This window comes from Excalfactoria chinensis, chromosome 4 (genome assembly GCF_039878825.1).
Source record: "Excalfactoria chinensis isolate bCotChi1 chromosome 4, bCotChi1.hap2, whole genome shotgun sequence".
Lineage (NCBI taxonomy): Eukaryota > Metazoa > Chordata > Aves > Galliformes > Phasianidae > Excalfactoria > Excalfactoria chinensis.
Window position 1 is genome coordinate 67,034,999 of NC_092828.1, and position 15,684 is coordinate 67,050,682.

At 39.7% G+C, this 15,684-nt stretch overlaps 1 protein-coding gene across 1 annotated transcript in view; it reads right to left on the reverse strand.

The window, feature by feature from the left end:
* Positions 1-15,684, reverse strand: part of LOC140251742 (uncharacterized) — a 42,877-nt gene extending 27,193 nt beyond the window's left edge. The window contains exons 1-10 of the mRNA XM_072335812.1: positions 15,473-15,684; positions 15,225-15,325; positions 15,064-15,133; positions 13,905-14,035; positions 13,150-13,238; positions 12,001-12,100; positions 9,725-9,768; positions 9,159-9,236; positions 2,369-2,565; positions 115-179 (exon numbers count right to left, since the gene is read on the reverse strand). Coding sequence (XP_072191913.1) covers positions 115-179; positions 2,369-2,565; positions 9,159-9,236; positions 9,725-9,768; positions 12,001-12,100; positions 13,150-13,238; positions 13,905-14,035; positions 15,064-15,133; positions 15,225-15,325; positions 15,473-15,638 — 1,041 coding nt within the window. The 5' untranslated portion in view covers positions 15,639-15,684. The remainder of the gene's footprint in view (positions 1-114; positions 180-2,368; positions 2,566-9,158; positions 9,237-9,724; positions 9,769-12,000; positions 12,101-13,149; positions 13,239-13,904; positions 14,036-15,063; positions 15,134-15,224; positions 15,326-15,472) is intronic.

The following is a 15,684-nucleotide window of genomic DNA, read 5'->3' on the forward strand; positions in this document are numbered from 1 at the left end:
TGTGTAAAGATATTGAAGAGGCAACAATTTTTGGCAGAAAATATTTTATTTTCTCCAAAATATCAAATTTTATATGGAGTGTAAAGTATCCCTTACTTAGGAAGAAAGTAATACCTTATAAAACATTGAAGGAGGTGATCCTTTCGCTCCATGAACTTTCACTGCCCCACCTTCAAAACCTGGAGTGGTTAAAAAAAAAAGTCAATACTTGAGCTTCTTCCGAATAACTTTCAAAGACATGCTCTTATGTTAATCAAATGTATTTTGTCACAAAAACAAATCACTGATAGCTGTACCATCCCACAGAAGAGAGAACCTTCTACAAAATGGTCCTCTCTGCCTTCTGAACTGAAACATCATGGCTATGTTTCTAACTTCAATGAGTCTTTTAGCAAAACGCTTGAAACCTTTATATTAACATTATAAATTCTTAACACAAATAGAGACTTTAAAAGTTTAGATCCAGTAGTTACTTTCCACAACCAGTCATTGCTCACACACACAGAGCATGTCATTTACTGCAGCTTGCTGGAGAGGATGACAGTCCCTCACACTTGGCAAAGAAACAGAATCAGAACAATGGTAGCTTATTTGCTCAATGAAGGGATAATTTAACTTCAGCCTTCTCGATAACAGAAACAGAACAGTCTGAATATATGTTCTAGTACAACTACCTTGTTCAGTATTAGGTATATGAATAAGAAGATGAAACAAGAAAATGCTGCCATGTCATCAGGTTCAAGTTTGAACTGGAATAAGGTGAAGTCACAGCACAGGGCCAGCATCTCACCTCAGACAGACAGCATTACACTGTAGCTATCTGTGCTTGCAAATAGTTAGGAAACAGTTTCAAGCTTTACAGAAATACTCTGAAGTGATCAAAACAAAAATCCCTTCAGAATACATCTGAAAAACAGAATCACATGAACTCACCTTAGTTTTAAGTACCATGCACAAATATCATCACTCTCTGCAAGGCTGAAATGAGGTTTGTTCAACAGAGGAAACTGATTTGTTTTTCAACAGAAAAAAATATCCCTACAGTCAGTAAAAATTTGGAAGACTTTCATATGGCTGGTTAAGGAGTAACATAAACAAAGCCCACAAAACAAAATGCATAACATCCATTGACTAAAAGAAAACAGAAGCACCTCTCAGTTCAAACATTCTCACTAACCCAGCAGGACAATAAAATCAGCAATGTAAACAGCCAAACCAGATAGCATGCCCTGTTTTTACTGGTGTACGTGTCAAAGCACTTTAAACTAAAAATATTTAAGAAATCTGTCTATTTTCCATCTGCTATGTTTCTAAGAAGACTAACTGAAAGTTCATGTGAAAGTTCATTTTAAGTTCAAACATGTCATATCAGGTCATTTGCAAGCTGAAAGTTCATAGGAAGGTTAGGGTTCTCTTTTCCTTTTTTTTCTTAAAACAAAAAGAAGACAAGACTGCTTGAGCACGAGGTTCACTACGGTTTTACAGTACTTTTGTTATTGAAGCACTGTATCTTCCCTGGGAAGTTCTCAATTCGAAATTTCAGTTGGTTTAAGTTTTACAAAGGCACTCAGCATGGTGTCACAGGTTCAATTCCATAAGAGTGAAAATGAATATACATATTACAGGTGCAGTAAGACTTCAAATGATTGTAGCTAAGCATTTTTATCACACACTCTAATCCAATCAACAAATCTTGTAGTTGTGGGCTTTTTGGGTTTTGTTTTCTTGCTTTGCCTTCGAGTCCAAACTTGGAACAAGCATTATAAGCATCTTTAGCCCATCAGCTGTTCATATGACTATGGTAGGTTTGAGGGTGGAAAACTACTGCTTCTAATAGAGGTTTCTCAGTGGATGTCCTCTGCTAAGCAAGCCTCTACTACTTAAAGTGATGCAACTAATTATGCCTAGGGAAAACACTATTATTAAGTGACGCTTAGAATAATACAGCTGTTCATTGTTACATTCCTAATGTAAAACAAAACAAAACAAAACCCACCTTTCTGAGCAAATAAATGGAGCTATAGTTTACAAAAATACAAAATCACAGTGGAGCACAGTTCAAAGTCTTGGTTGGTGTTAGAGATGCCTTAAAAGTGAAGCAGTAAGAGCAGCAATTGAAGAGTTAGATTAGACAACCAGAAAAGTAGGAGTATGGTTATAATTCCTAAGACAATTTCTAACTAAGTTCCTTGAAAAAAAACAAAGCCTTTCAAGGAAATTTGTTTCTATGAAAAATATCAGTTGGTTACATATCATGCCTTAAGGAACTGATATAGCAAGGAATACACAGATAAAACATGGAAATTACAGTAATAGCTTTAGTTTGATCATCTAGTTTGCACATCTCTTAACATAAAGGCAGACTTACCTGGAATTTCAGTGATGGAAACTTCAGAAAAGTCACACGTGACATCTGGTAAAAGGTAGTGCTGAGGATCGCCCACTTCATACACCAACTGCTCAGCCACAGTGCCAAAGGAGATCAGTCCCCCTGTGTCCGGTGGTTTGGAAATAATAAAGTCTCCTTCAGAAGAGCACTCTACAATGGGAAAGCCTATGTTATGCCTAAAATAATGAAAACATTGAAAAAAAAAAGAAACCACTATAAATACAGGGTGAAAAGAAGAACGACACAGCAGAATTTTATGGTAATTAATAATCAACTAAAATTGATCAGGATCTAGAATGTAGTTTGGTGCTTCTGCAGAAGTGCAGGAAAAGCAATGAACAGGCTAACCAAAATAAGAGGATGCTTTTTATTGTCCATCAAAGAACAAAACATATAACACCAAACACCAACAGTAAGCGGACAGGAGTGGAGAATGACACTAATGTAATCACCAAAAGCAGAGCAGAAGTCGGAAGGTTTAGATAACTTTGATTAAGGAGGAAAATTCAGCAGAAAAACACGACTGTTCATTCTAGCCCAGCTGGCTGCAGGAGCATATCCAGCATCAAGGGTGAACACAAGTAAATGCATTCTGCAGTCTGGATTTGTAAAAAGGATATCAAAGCACAAAGGACAAACTGCTGGAAGTAGGAAACTGAAATAATCAGAAACATATTAAGGACAATTGTTCATTTTTTCTGATAAGTTTTCTCAGAAAAGTTAGATACAGAAGACAGAGGAACACATGAGTGTAAGATCTCTAGCCCAGAACAATAATAAAAGCAGGAATTAACAGAAAATTACAAGGCATAACAAAGACAAAAGCAGTAAAATAGAAAACTATAATCATATGCTCTGTAGATTAATGTACAGAAAGCAAGTAGCTCACAGTAAGAGATACATGCTGATTTATATAGGAGCAGGGTAGAATTTTCAGGGTTCTGTGGAAGATATCTAGGTATTTGCTTTCCATGTTATAAGGCTTTTCATTTAGAGATCATTTCTCTGAGCAAAAGTATTAACTTTCAATTAAAAGCTGAGAATTAAAGCAGTATTCACGTCCTCGCAGAAGGGCTACCTGACTCTCTTCCCCTCAGAAGAAGTTAGAAATTTGTGGGAATACAATGTTAGAGAGAAAAAGAATCCAAATAAAGGAGATAAAGCTCCTTGAAAAAGCAAAACTCTTCTCAAATAAAAAGGTGCTTGATATCCCCATCCCCATTACAGTCAATGATCTGCAGGTCCTTTGTGCATAATTAAAATCAGCTCATCCCTGAAATTAATTATGTTTGGGTGCTGGAGGGAACCGTGTGCTGACCATACAACCAAACTGGTTACTAGCAAAGGTTACAAGAACATAGTTTGCATAACATACATTCACAAACTTCTAAAGGAAGTAAGCAAAGAAACCAGTGAACTCTGAAATGACATTAGCAAAAGTTCATGGGAGTTTGGACAGATTCCTTATAATTGGGAAGATTAAAACTTAATCCTTTTCTTAAATAATGGAGAGAAGCTCTGTTACCAGAGATCAGCAACTTTAATACTGCTAGCATACAAAACTTTGAAAGAACAGTAGCTGGAGGACACCTAGAAAAGCCCACCAGGAATCAGTAAGGATTATACTTCATTTGTCTGGTCTTTGAAACTATTTAAACCATGAAAAAGATAGAGGCTATTAAAAAAGGATTTAATAAAAAAAAAAAAAAGAAAATGGAGAAAAAGTGGGAAAAAGAAAAAACATAAACCAAACCCCATGAATACAACAAATGAATGAATCAATCTGATTCCAAATGATTACAATATGGGGTTTGTTTGGTTTTTGTCTGTTTGTTTGGAGGGAAAGAAAGGGATGAAAGTTGGCAGCAGGACGTAACATTCTCCATTTTAAAGTGACAAGAAAATATCCAAGAAACCTCTCAATTATCAGTCAAGACCAACCATCTATTATCTGTTCTGTAATATCTATTAATGGTCTGTAACTATCCCAACTTTACATGTAATGAGACACATTCAGGATGCAAACTGGCTCACATAGTGTTACAGAGCGTGATCAAGAGACTGTACAAGATGAGCATTAAAGAGCTGTCAAATGCACAGTGCTATCCTCATATCACCTATCTGCCTGCATCCGGGGCCTTGCTAGCAGGCTGAATGCAGCTTGTTTGAACCACTTACCCAAAGTGAAATCACTTCCACTGAGACAGATGATCCAGTCTGCCCCATTGCACTGAGAACAGACATCCCTACTGTAACCTACTTTAAGTCATCATTGCAAACAGGATGTTCATGCACCTTCTTCCTAGCGAACTTGCTTTGAAGGAAAAAGAGGTAAACTGCAGACACACACCTTCCCAACGCTGGTTCTGAACTACTAATATAGACTAAACTTCAGTTTAACCAAGCTTTACCCTCAGAAGACTCGAATCATTACACAAAACATGACTGCAAAAATCCATGTGTCCTATATTGCCTCACAGATGTCGGTAACAACTCATATTAAAACGTGCCCTCATAAAATAAGAACTTATTTATATGCTGCCACAAGATATTACTTAAAATTAACTTTTAGCTTGGAAACAAACAGGGCTAAGCTACCCCAATGGCATGATTCAGTCAAGTGACAGCTGTTTAAACCTGGAGTTACAGCTACCCATCAGCAAATACCTGCATGTAGTCTTCTAGAGCATACCATATGTACCTTCCACCGGAAGAAGAAACTCTTTCCCCAGCTTACCACTATGCTGAATGACTATGGTGCACATGACACTTGCTAGCACAAACCAACACAACCCACAGCCAAGTTGTAATTTAGCACAGTACAGCAAGGGAGTTAGATCACAAAACTGAACTTGAACTTTGCTAGTAGTCAACAACGGTTACAATATCCAAAGTGGCAGAGAGTGAACTGGCACTCAATAAAAGAACTGCAGCAGTTTAGTGACAGAATCATAGAATGGCTTGGGTTGGAAAGGACCTTAAGGACCATCTCATTCCAACCCTCTGCACTAGTCAGAAACACCTTCCACTAGGACAGGCTGCTCACAGCTCCATCCAGACTGGACTTGAACACCTCTGTGAATGGGGCATCCGCAGCTTCTCTGGGCAACCTGTTACACTGCATCATCACCCTTCTCAGGGAAGAATATCTTCCTAATACCAGATGTAAATCTATACTCTTTTAGTTTAAGGTTCTTATTTCCTTGTCCTATAACTATATCCCCAATGAAGAATCCTTCTCCAGCTTTCTTTACTGGAGAGGATAAAATCCCTCAGTGGGATGAGGCAATATAAATGATTCTGAAAAGAAACTCCTGAAATGAATTTTAATTGTTACGTGATCGTGTAATTAACAGAATACTCAAGATAAATATGAAAGTAATACTCTAGACACATTTTGAGCAGTTTTTAGTAGTTAAAATACAGAAAGAATAATGAACGTGAGTTGGTGAAAGGAGAGAATAACAAACATCATTTCATCCAAAATGTGTTTTTGAGTTGCACTTTTGGTATTTAACAATTTATATATATATATATAAAACTATATTAGCAAGCCACAGAGCTGAATAAATCCAAGCTAAGACTAATCCTCAGAAACTCATTTCAGTTGCTTAGAGGAGGACTTAACAAGTCCTCACTGACTACAAGGGTAACAAAGGCCCCAAACTGGTTTTGCTGAAGAAGCCATCTTCTGATTATTGGCAATAAAAGATAGGACAACATACTATTGTACATTCACTAGCAGAAGATCACAAGAAAGATGAAGAACCCACAGTACTGCATACAACACGAAAGCAGACCAGGGTCCAAGCCGGCTTTGATATCAACTTTTAGCTTTATAGACAATGCAGTTTCCTGGGTGACTCAACAAACATTATGCTGAGGAGAACTCTAAACCATGTGTCTCAACCCCCTGGATACCTATTTTATACACAGTGTTATTGGGCAAAAAGTAAGAATTGCTACCACTTGCAGCAATGTTTATATAACCCATTCAAAACTATTAATCTGTGCCCAGCAAGGTCAGCACATGCTTTTGGATAGCTTACACACATGCATATCTACATGGAGGTACCAACACAATTCCTAAACACTGCTGCACCCCCTGTTTTAAGAAAGTGTACTCATCATAACACCTACCTCCTCTAACTAGGGCATTTCACAGTATACATAGCACGTGCACACTAAATGCCTTGAGAACCTCCAGCCAAACAGACGGCCAGGCAGTTTCAGCTCCATGGAATAGATGGTGCTACAGACAAAAGGGCACACCACACTGCTTAATCTGGGCCTTGAACAGAATCCAGCATGCAAGTCCCAAACAACAATCTGGATCCAGCCCTTAAGAGACTACAACTACTGACTTACCCTTTTGGTCATCCCAGGCCAGAGGATTATGAAGTCTCAACCACTGTACACTCTTGGCTTAGGGCAAAATTTCAGTGATTATCATCTCCTCAAAATGATTATTTTACTGATCAGCATTAGCTTATTCTCTCCTGCATTTCAAAACAAAACAAAACAATGCACTAGTCACCCACTGACACTAAATAATAATAAGAGACAGCAACGTCTGGGATTAATTAAAGTGAAATACAAAGCTGTGTGTCATCAATACACTTCTGACATCACGGTCCATTCTGACACTGCATGAATTCCCTGAGTGCCATGCACTAGAGACTAAACAGGGAGTAGTGATGTGCTACTCAGTTCTTTTCTTCACCTAATATATATTACTGCACAAATAACATAAAAAGAGTAGGGGCCTTTTGGGACAGCATTTACTTATAGACAGTAATTTAAGGATGTTTATCAGTCATCTACAAACTCAATGATTTCTTCAATTTTCTCTGCTAAGCATCAGATAATCCACATAAGGAATGACTCAAGCAGCCTTTGTCTAACTGGAAACAACAAATAGTTACATTTCATAGGCCTAAAACTTTTATCTATCTATATATTTATTTTTTCTTTTTGCTTGCTTAAAACTCAGAAAAACTCATAGTACCAGTAGTATTTCTTAGCAGTGCATAAGCTTAAATCTGCTTCAGCAAAGACTGAACAGCAACTTGACTACTGTTCAAAACCAAACCTACCTTCTGCAATAAAATGTGAGTGAATGAGAGAGGTTGCCTTCTAGCATTCACTAGAGAATAGTACAAGTAGTGTGAAAATATCCTTCAGCTCTAATGTAAAGGTCCAGTAATTTTTTTGCAGACATGAATGACAAGCATTCTCAGATGCATGAACGTGTGTTCTCATGGTGGTTAATTTCAACGTGCCTTTCACATACTAATGACAAGAGACATTTCAATCTGTTTTCTTCTTCCCACATTTAATGATTCCTCTGGGTTGGTGTGGATATAACCTCGCATATCGTATTTAATCTGATTTATTGAGATTTAGGTTACACAGGTTTACTTTCAGAAGATTTAAAAACGTAGCTCTTTTTAAACTAAGTACAAATCACTAACAGACTCAAGTCCTTTCAGAGCTCTGTTGACCTAGTGGCAATTCAAGTTATATTGGAGACAGCAGGTTTCCTAACTTTTAACATTATTGAAGCTATGTATTTGACTATATAGATTTGCACACATTGAAAATGGATTCGGGTTGACCAAATAATCAGAAAAATTCATATCATCAAGTTTCTTTAACTTACAGTCAGGCTACTACTATGCTATCAAATAGAAAATTCATTTACTTGTAAACCATGAGCTTTCGTAATGGATGGGGCACTCCCAAAGTAATGCCTCCTATTTATTCCTACCCAAACTAAAACAGATACAAAGAACAGAATAACATTTTCTCATAGAGCAAATTCTCAGCTACAAAACACCATTTTTCAACATAGTTCCTGCTATCAACTATGCATTTTCACTAGCAACAAACAAGAGACTACAACCGCCATTTCTGATAGAAAAATCCTCAAAAGTACAGAGCTACCAAAATTTTTAATAGGAAAAATGTATCCTGTGGGTCCCTGCAGGACCAGAGCTAAACGAAACCCATCCTTTTCTCCTGTATCTTTTCCACAGTTCTTCAGATTTCAATCATGTAAAGGTAGCACTGACTTTGATGGACAGTGCACAAATCAGGACTCCTTCCTTTCATCCGAAGGAAAACAGGAATAAACTGCAACTGGAGAATCACTCATTGTGTGTCAAATACGCCCCCTCAACTGCTTTTAAGCTACTCTTAAAAACAAGTTCATTAAAAGCAGACTACACGAGTGCTTTCTCATGGCAATTCTCAGCAGGCAGGCAGACCTACCTACAAGAGGGTCTCATCCAGGATGCTTGAACACAAGTAATGTATGTAACACTTTTTCAAAGGTCAGTAACGGATATGCAGACACCGACAGTTCAAAACTGGGAAAGCGGGACATACAGGAAAGGAGGACAGTGGAATATGTAGCAAGAGAGGACTTTGTCATCCCTGTCAAAGCAAGCTGTGTGAGACTGGACAATGCACAACTCTGATCTAACTGAAGACTGACAAATTAGCATCTCAAATATCCTTGTTTTCCTTTCCTTTACACACACACACTCCTCCCATGGCAGGGGATTGGAGGCAGACGATCTTTCAAACCAAGCCATTTTATCAGTAGAATGAATTAGAAACTGTTTTTTACAACACATGACCTTCTATCTGACCCTGTCTGTGGAAGAGGGGTTGGAACTTGATGATTCTTGGGGTGCCTACCAACTCAAGCCATTCTATGATTTGGTTTACTACAAACATACATGGTGTTGTCACGGTTACTTACCAGTCTGGTACCACATGCCAGTCAGTGAATATTCCACCAGTACACTGAGCACCACATTCAATAAGATGACCTGCAAGGCTGGGAAAACAGCAAGTGTTCAAACAACAACATATTCTGTAAAAGGATGTATCACAAATCCCATCTGAAAATGTAATCATACGATGGAAATACAGCTAAATTTTAGAACATGCTCATTTTTTTCCTCCCTGGAGTTTTGTTTATAAACTTTACATTAAATATACGTAGGAATTCTGCAAGATGACTAAGAAGAGGTTAAAAGAGTAAAGTTTCATATGAAAAAATGTTTGGTATGTTCCACCACAAATCAGGTTTTGTGAGTCATTTCAAAAAGTATTGATCTAAAGTCAGTATTCTAGCTTTCCACATTGTTGTAACTGAAAACACGCAAGACCCGTTTTTAATCAAGAGGTGTACAATCTCACACAGCTCAGAAATAATGAGCTCAGAAATAACATCCAAATTCCCGAAGTGCTAAAAAAAAATCATTATTCTGGCGTTATACAAGATGAAATACAGATTTACCCATTTCTTCTTATATCATTTACCTTCCTGCTGCTAGCAAGTCAAATTCATCCCTATTCCAGCCAAACTAGAAGAGAAATACAAACATATTACTTATATGGACTGATTTGATTAACAATATATTTATCATTGACTGCAGCAAGAACAATTTAGCTAACTGGAAAGAGCTGTAGGTGTATTTGAGCTCCCAAACAGTAAATCTCTGAAAATACTCTGATGTATTTCAGTTTTCACTGAAATTTTCAGTCCCAGACCTCTCAAAAATATAAATTCTTAAAGTCACACCCTGTTCAAAAAAATCTAGCTTATTTTTTTAATGTAAGCAAAGCATAAAAACCAAGAGATAAATCAAAAACAAACAATCGATGTAACAGAAACTTCCTTGATATATTTTTTTCTTGGACCTTCGTCTCACTGACAAGGAGAGTCTGACTGAAGAGGTGAAGGCTGAAGGCAGCCTTGGTTACAGTGACCATGAGATGGTAGAGTTCAGAATCTCATGTGGCAGGAACAGAATACCAAGTAAAATCACAACAGGTACAGTACAGGTTGAGGACTGGCCTGTTGGAGGGCAGTGTAGGGTAAAGGGACTTGGGGGTTCTGCTGAATGACCATGAGCCAGCACTGTGTCCTTGTGGACAAGAAGGCCAATGGCATCCTGAGATGTAATAGTAGGGACATGGTTAGTAGATCAACAGAGGTTCTCCTCCCTCTCTACTCTGCCCTGGTGAGACCACATCTGAATACTGTGTCCAGCTCTGGGCCCCTCAGTTCAAGAAGGACAAGGAACTGCTTGAGAGAGTCCAGCACAGAGCCACAAAGTTGATTAAGGGAGCAGAGCATCTCCCTTACGAGGAAAAGCTGAGGGAGCTGGGTCTCTCTAGCTTGGAAGAGACTGAGAGATGGCCCCATTAATGTCTGTAAATATGTAAAGGGTGAGTGTCAGGAGGATGGAGCCAGGCTCTTCTCAGTGACACCCAATTATAGGACAAGGGGTAATAAGTGCGAGCTGGAATATATTCCAAACAGAATTCGAGAAAAAACTTCTTTATAGGGAGGCAAACAGGACACTGGAACAGGCTGCCCAGACAGGTTGTGGGTCTTCTTCTCTGGAGGCATTCAAGACCCACCTGGATGTGTTCCTTGCTGATCTAATCTAAGTGTTCCTGCTCCAGAAGGTGGATTGGAATAGATGATCTTTGAGGTCCTTTCTAACCTCTGTCATTCTGTGACTGTGATTTTTTTAAATATGCACCAAGAGAAAGCCTCTATCTCTCATAGCATGTGGTCATTAACAATGCCATAGAGTAGTCTGGGTTGGAAGGGACCTTCAAGATCACATAGTTCCAACCCCCATGCTATAGGCAGGGACACCTCCCACTAGACCAGGTTGAGCACAGCTCAGGGAGGGGGCATCCACAGCGTCACTGGGCAGCCTGTTCCAACAGTGTCTCAACACCCTCACTGTAAATAATTTCTTCTCAGTATCTAGTCTAAATCTACCCTCTTCCAGTTTAAAGCCATTTCCTCTTGTCCTGTCGCTATGTGCCCTCATAAAAAGTTTCTCCTCAGCTTTCCTGTAGTCCCCCTTCAGGTACCAGAAGGCCATTATTAGGACCCCTAGAGCCTTCTCTTCTCCAGGCTGAAGAGACACAGCTTTCTTAGCCTGTTCACACAAGAGAGGTTCTCCAGTCCTCTGATAATCTTTTGTGGCCTCCTGTGGACCCTCTCCAACAGCTCCATGTCCTTTTTGTGTTGGGGGCCCCAGAACTGGACACAGTACTCCAGGTGGGGCCATATGAAAGCAGAGCAGAGTGGCAGAATCAGCTCCCTCGACCTGCTTTATGTACAGCCTATTCAAAGCACTTCAGAAATCCATATATCCTGCTTGTATTATTTGTGGAAATTTGAGGAATTTGAGATATGTTGTCCAACTACTTAAAATTGCTTACTCACCGAAAAAAGACCACACATCCCCCACCACAGAAAACCAGATCTACTACTGCCACCTTGCGGTACTAAAAATACATTTGCTCCTTAACCTTACATTAAATTTTAAAGTTGGGGAAAAAAACAACCCAAAAACAAGAGCAAAATGCTGGTGAAACGTGGCAAAGCTCCCTTCGCTTCACTGAAATAGTTTCAAATTTCATGATACTTAAGAACAAATATGTCCCTGTTAGAGATTTAGTAGCAGTGAAAAGGTAGCAAAGTTTCATGTGTGCACGCAAAAAAATAAAATGAAACAAGAATGAAAGAGCTTCTGTTCATCATCGCCTTGTAAGTAACTTGTACTTACAGAATGAATGAGTGGTCCTAATACAATCCCACTGTCGACGCATCTACCAGTGATTACAATATCTGCCCCAAGGTCAAGAGCTCTGCTTATTGGTCTTGCCCTAAAGGTAAAAAGCGTATGTATTTTTAGTTTTTAACACACCATTTAAAAATCAGTTAATGATGTAAGCAAAAATACATATTTATTGACATTTCAATACATAAAAGTTAAAGGATGCTGATTAGAGAGACAATAAAATATACAGGGTAAAACAACTCAAGCTACTGAGCATAGTATTATGTAATGGCCATGTGAGAAATGCAAATGGGTTTCTATGGGATACTAATAAAGCTATGTAACTACACCTAAAAAGCAGTCAATTAGTAAGCTTACATCTTATTGAAAAAAACACATGAACTCAGCTCACAGATCATAAATCAGGGGGGACAGAAGAAATATTTCATTATCTATAACAATAATTCTTCAGATGTAGCTCATGCAGTGAACCAAAAATCAGAAGTTAATTTTATCCAGAATACTATGAAGTTGATTTGTTCTATATATATATATATATACACACACATATATACACACACACATATATACACACACACATATATATATATAAACCAAAAGAGACATTCATACAATTAAGCATCCAACGTAGATGCTATAAAAGAAAAATGTACATTATGAAACTGTGATTTAAGAAGCTGGATAATAGCTTTACATTTCAATGCATCCCAGATGAAGGGGCCCATAAAGAAATATAGTTTATTTGAAACAAATATAAAAGTAAAGTAAGGTCAAAGATCACTTGTTTTAGCTTCCATTAGTAAAGCAGAGCCATGCGCAATGGCAGTCCTTAGCAACTGTACCATGCAGTGACAGGATGCTCCACTTTCAGGAAAAATAGTTTTACTAATTGCAATTACGGCAACTTTGTCTTGAATCAAACCTGAGGATTCTCAGGGGATGTAACACTAAAGTCACAACCGGCAAGGTTCTAATGTAAAAGTTCATTAACAGGTTAGAAGAAGAAAATATTTTCTAGTTGCTTGAATCATACAAAGATGAACCTTAAGTGCCCTGGTAGTTCTACTTGCAAATCATGCCAACATATTAAAAGTTATCTTTCCATTCAAAAAACAGCTTGTTAAAGTAACTCACCCGAGATACACGTTCATGCTATGAATGCTCTCTGGAAATGGTTTGCCACTTTCTAAATCAGTGATGCCAGCTGCTCTTAGGTTCTCCTTCTGTTAGAAAACAAACCACCACATTTATAAGTATTTTGTAGCATCTACTGTGAAATGTTCATTAGTATCAGACAACAGATTCACTTCATAGCAACTCTAAGAGAAGTATGATCATTAAAACTAATAAAAAGCGCAAATCAGTCGAATGACCAAAAGCTCTAGATGCTTATTTTTCTGAGTGCTAGAAAATAAAGATTGTAAAGAATGCTTTTCCTTCCAAAGATGATCAACCATGAAGTAGCATACTCCTTAGGCATTCAAATCACCTTTAATTACTGTAAGACTGAGCGAGTCAAACCTTGCCAGCAGAAACGTCTACTGTAACAGCAATGGTGATGTGGCCAGAAGTCAAAGACAATTCTGAAGCTCAAAGCAGTTAATCTCAGAGCACATTAAGCTCCCAGAGAGGCATACGTATACTGGAAGCATTCAAGGCCAAGCTGGATGGAGCTGTGAACAACTTGGTCAAGAGGGAGGCATCCCTGCCCATAGCAGAGGGGTTGGAACTAGATGGTCTTAAAGGTCCCTTCCAACTCAAACTACTCTATGATTCGTTATATGAACAAAGATAGTACAGAAAGAAGCAAAAAATAAACTCAGGCCAATTTTTTCTCTATGCAGAATAACTTGCACAGTCCTACTAAGCCTAAAGGCGAAGTGCCATACCTCACTCATTATGTCATCTCCAGTAACAACAGCTATTTTCAAATCGACGTCTGCTTTCTCTGCCACCTCCTGAAGAGCGGCTGCACAAGCCAGGGGATTCACTCCACCCGCATTACTGATGACTCGAACACCTTAATGAAAAGGATGAACCAAGCCCAGAAGCATTAACAATCACTTACATTTCAACAACTCAAAGCAAGCAGAAAGACAAGCAAGATACAAGCTTTGCAAGGTATGAGGCATCTAATCAAGTGAAATATTAATGCTGTGTTAAGTCTTGAGCCCCAATACGTTTGTAAAATAAAAGAATGAGACAAAGCCAATGAGGGACTGTTTTCAGAGCACTTAATTGTTGTAGACGGGCTTTATGATGTGGATGACTCCACTGTTCCTGGAGGTGTTCAATATGTGTTTAGATGCTGTACTGAGGGATATGGTTTAGTAAGAAACACTGGTTGGACTGGATGATCTCAGAGGTATTTTCCATCCCTGGTGATTCTACAATCCTACAATTATCTTCTTCCCTTCCTGTAAGAAAGATGAAAGTGACCACCGAGACAAACATGATGAGGATGTGACAGCATCATGCCTGTTCCTACAGGTACGTCTCCTGTCCTGTGTCTCCTACACAGGAGAACAAACTCACAAGGCACTCATACTTTCCAAACAACATCACTTTAGCACAAACAGATGTTTCTCTGCATTCCAGTACATTAGCGTGGTACTGGGTGCTTAGAGGAAACGATTCATCTCTTCCACTCAAACTCATTCAGTTGTAAAGGTGTAGCCATATAAACAAAAAGAATTGCATTAGGAAAACAGAAGTATTTGAACTACTTTGGAATGCTGACAAATCGTTAGATTGCATTAAACCACGAGATTTAGATATTTTAACAAGATATTTTCCATTCTCAAACTAAAGCTACAAAAAGAATTACCTGGAGACATGCAAACACGTTTATAATTACCGGCAAACATTTCATATGTGCCTATATAGATCCTACCACCAGACAAGCACTTCTTGTTGTGTCTTTTGTGGTTACGTCCATAAGGCAGCACAACACCGGTGTGACAAGCAGCTGTTTACAGGAACACAACCCACACAAAACTCATTTTGCAACTGCACTTCGTTAAGGTGGGAACACGAAGAGGAACGTACCTTTCCTGTGAATATCTTTTATGTATGGAGCCATAGCAGTGGAGACGAAATCCGGAGTGTAACCCAGCACCTGCAATCGCAGAACCACACGGGTTGGAAGGGGCATCGCGGAGCCCGACCCTGCTGCTAAAGCCGGCTGTACGCCGACAGCCGCTACTCACGGGAGAACGGGCTTTGGCCGCCGTCAGCAGCGACATGGTGATCTCGGAGAGGTAATCGAAGACGAGGAAATCCAACTTCCCGCCGTACAGCAGCTGCGGCACTGCAAGCAAGGAGGAAGGCGCCGTTAACCCCACTCCCCGCCGGGCCTTGTTGGCGTCCCCTTATGCAACGGGGCCTCCCGCGGCGCTCCCGGCCGCCCCGCCCGGGCCCGGCTCCCCGGGCCCTCCAGCCCCCTGCGGACACCTACCCGCGGCAGCCGTGTCCCCCCAGAAGCCCGAGGCGCAGCCGATGCGCACGGCGGCGCCCGCCGGAGGCTCACAGCTGTTACCGCGCCGCCGGCTCCAGCGCTGCGAGCGGGGAACCGGCCGCAGCAGCCGCGGCCCGCGGAGCCTCAGCAGCGCGGCGAAGCTCATGGTGGCGGCTGCAGCAAGGGGCTGGAGGGCGCCGCCCGTGACTCCG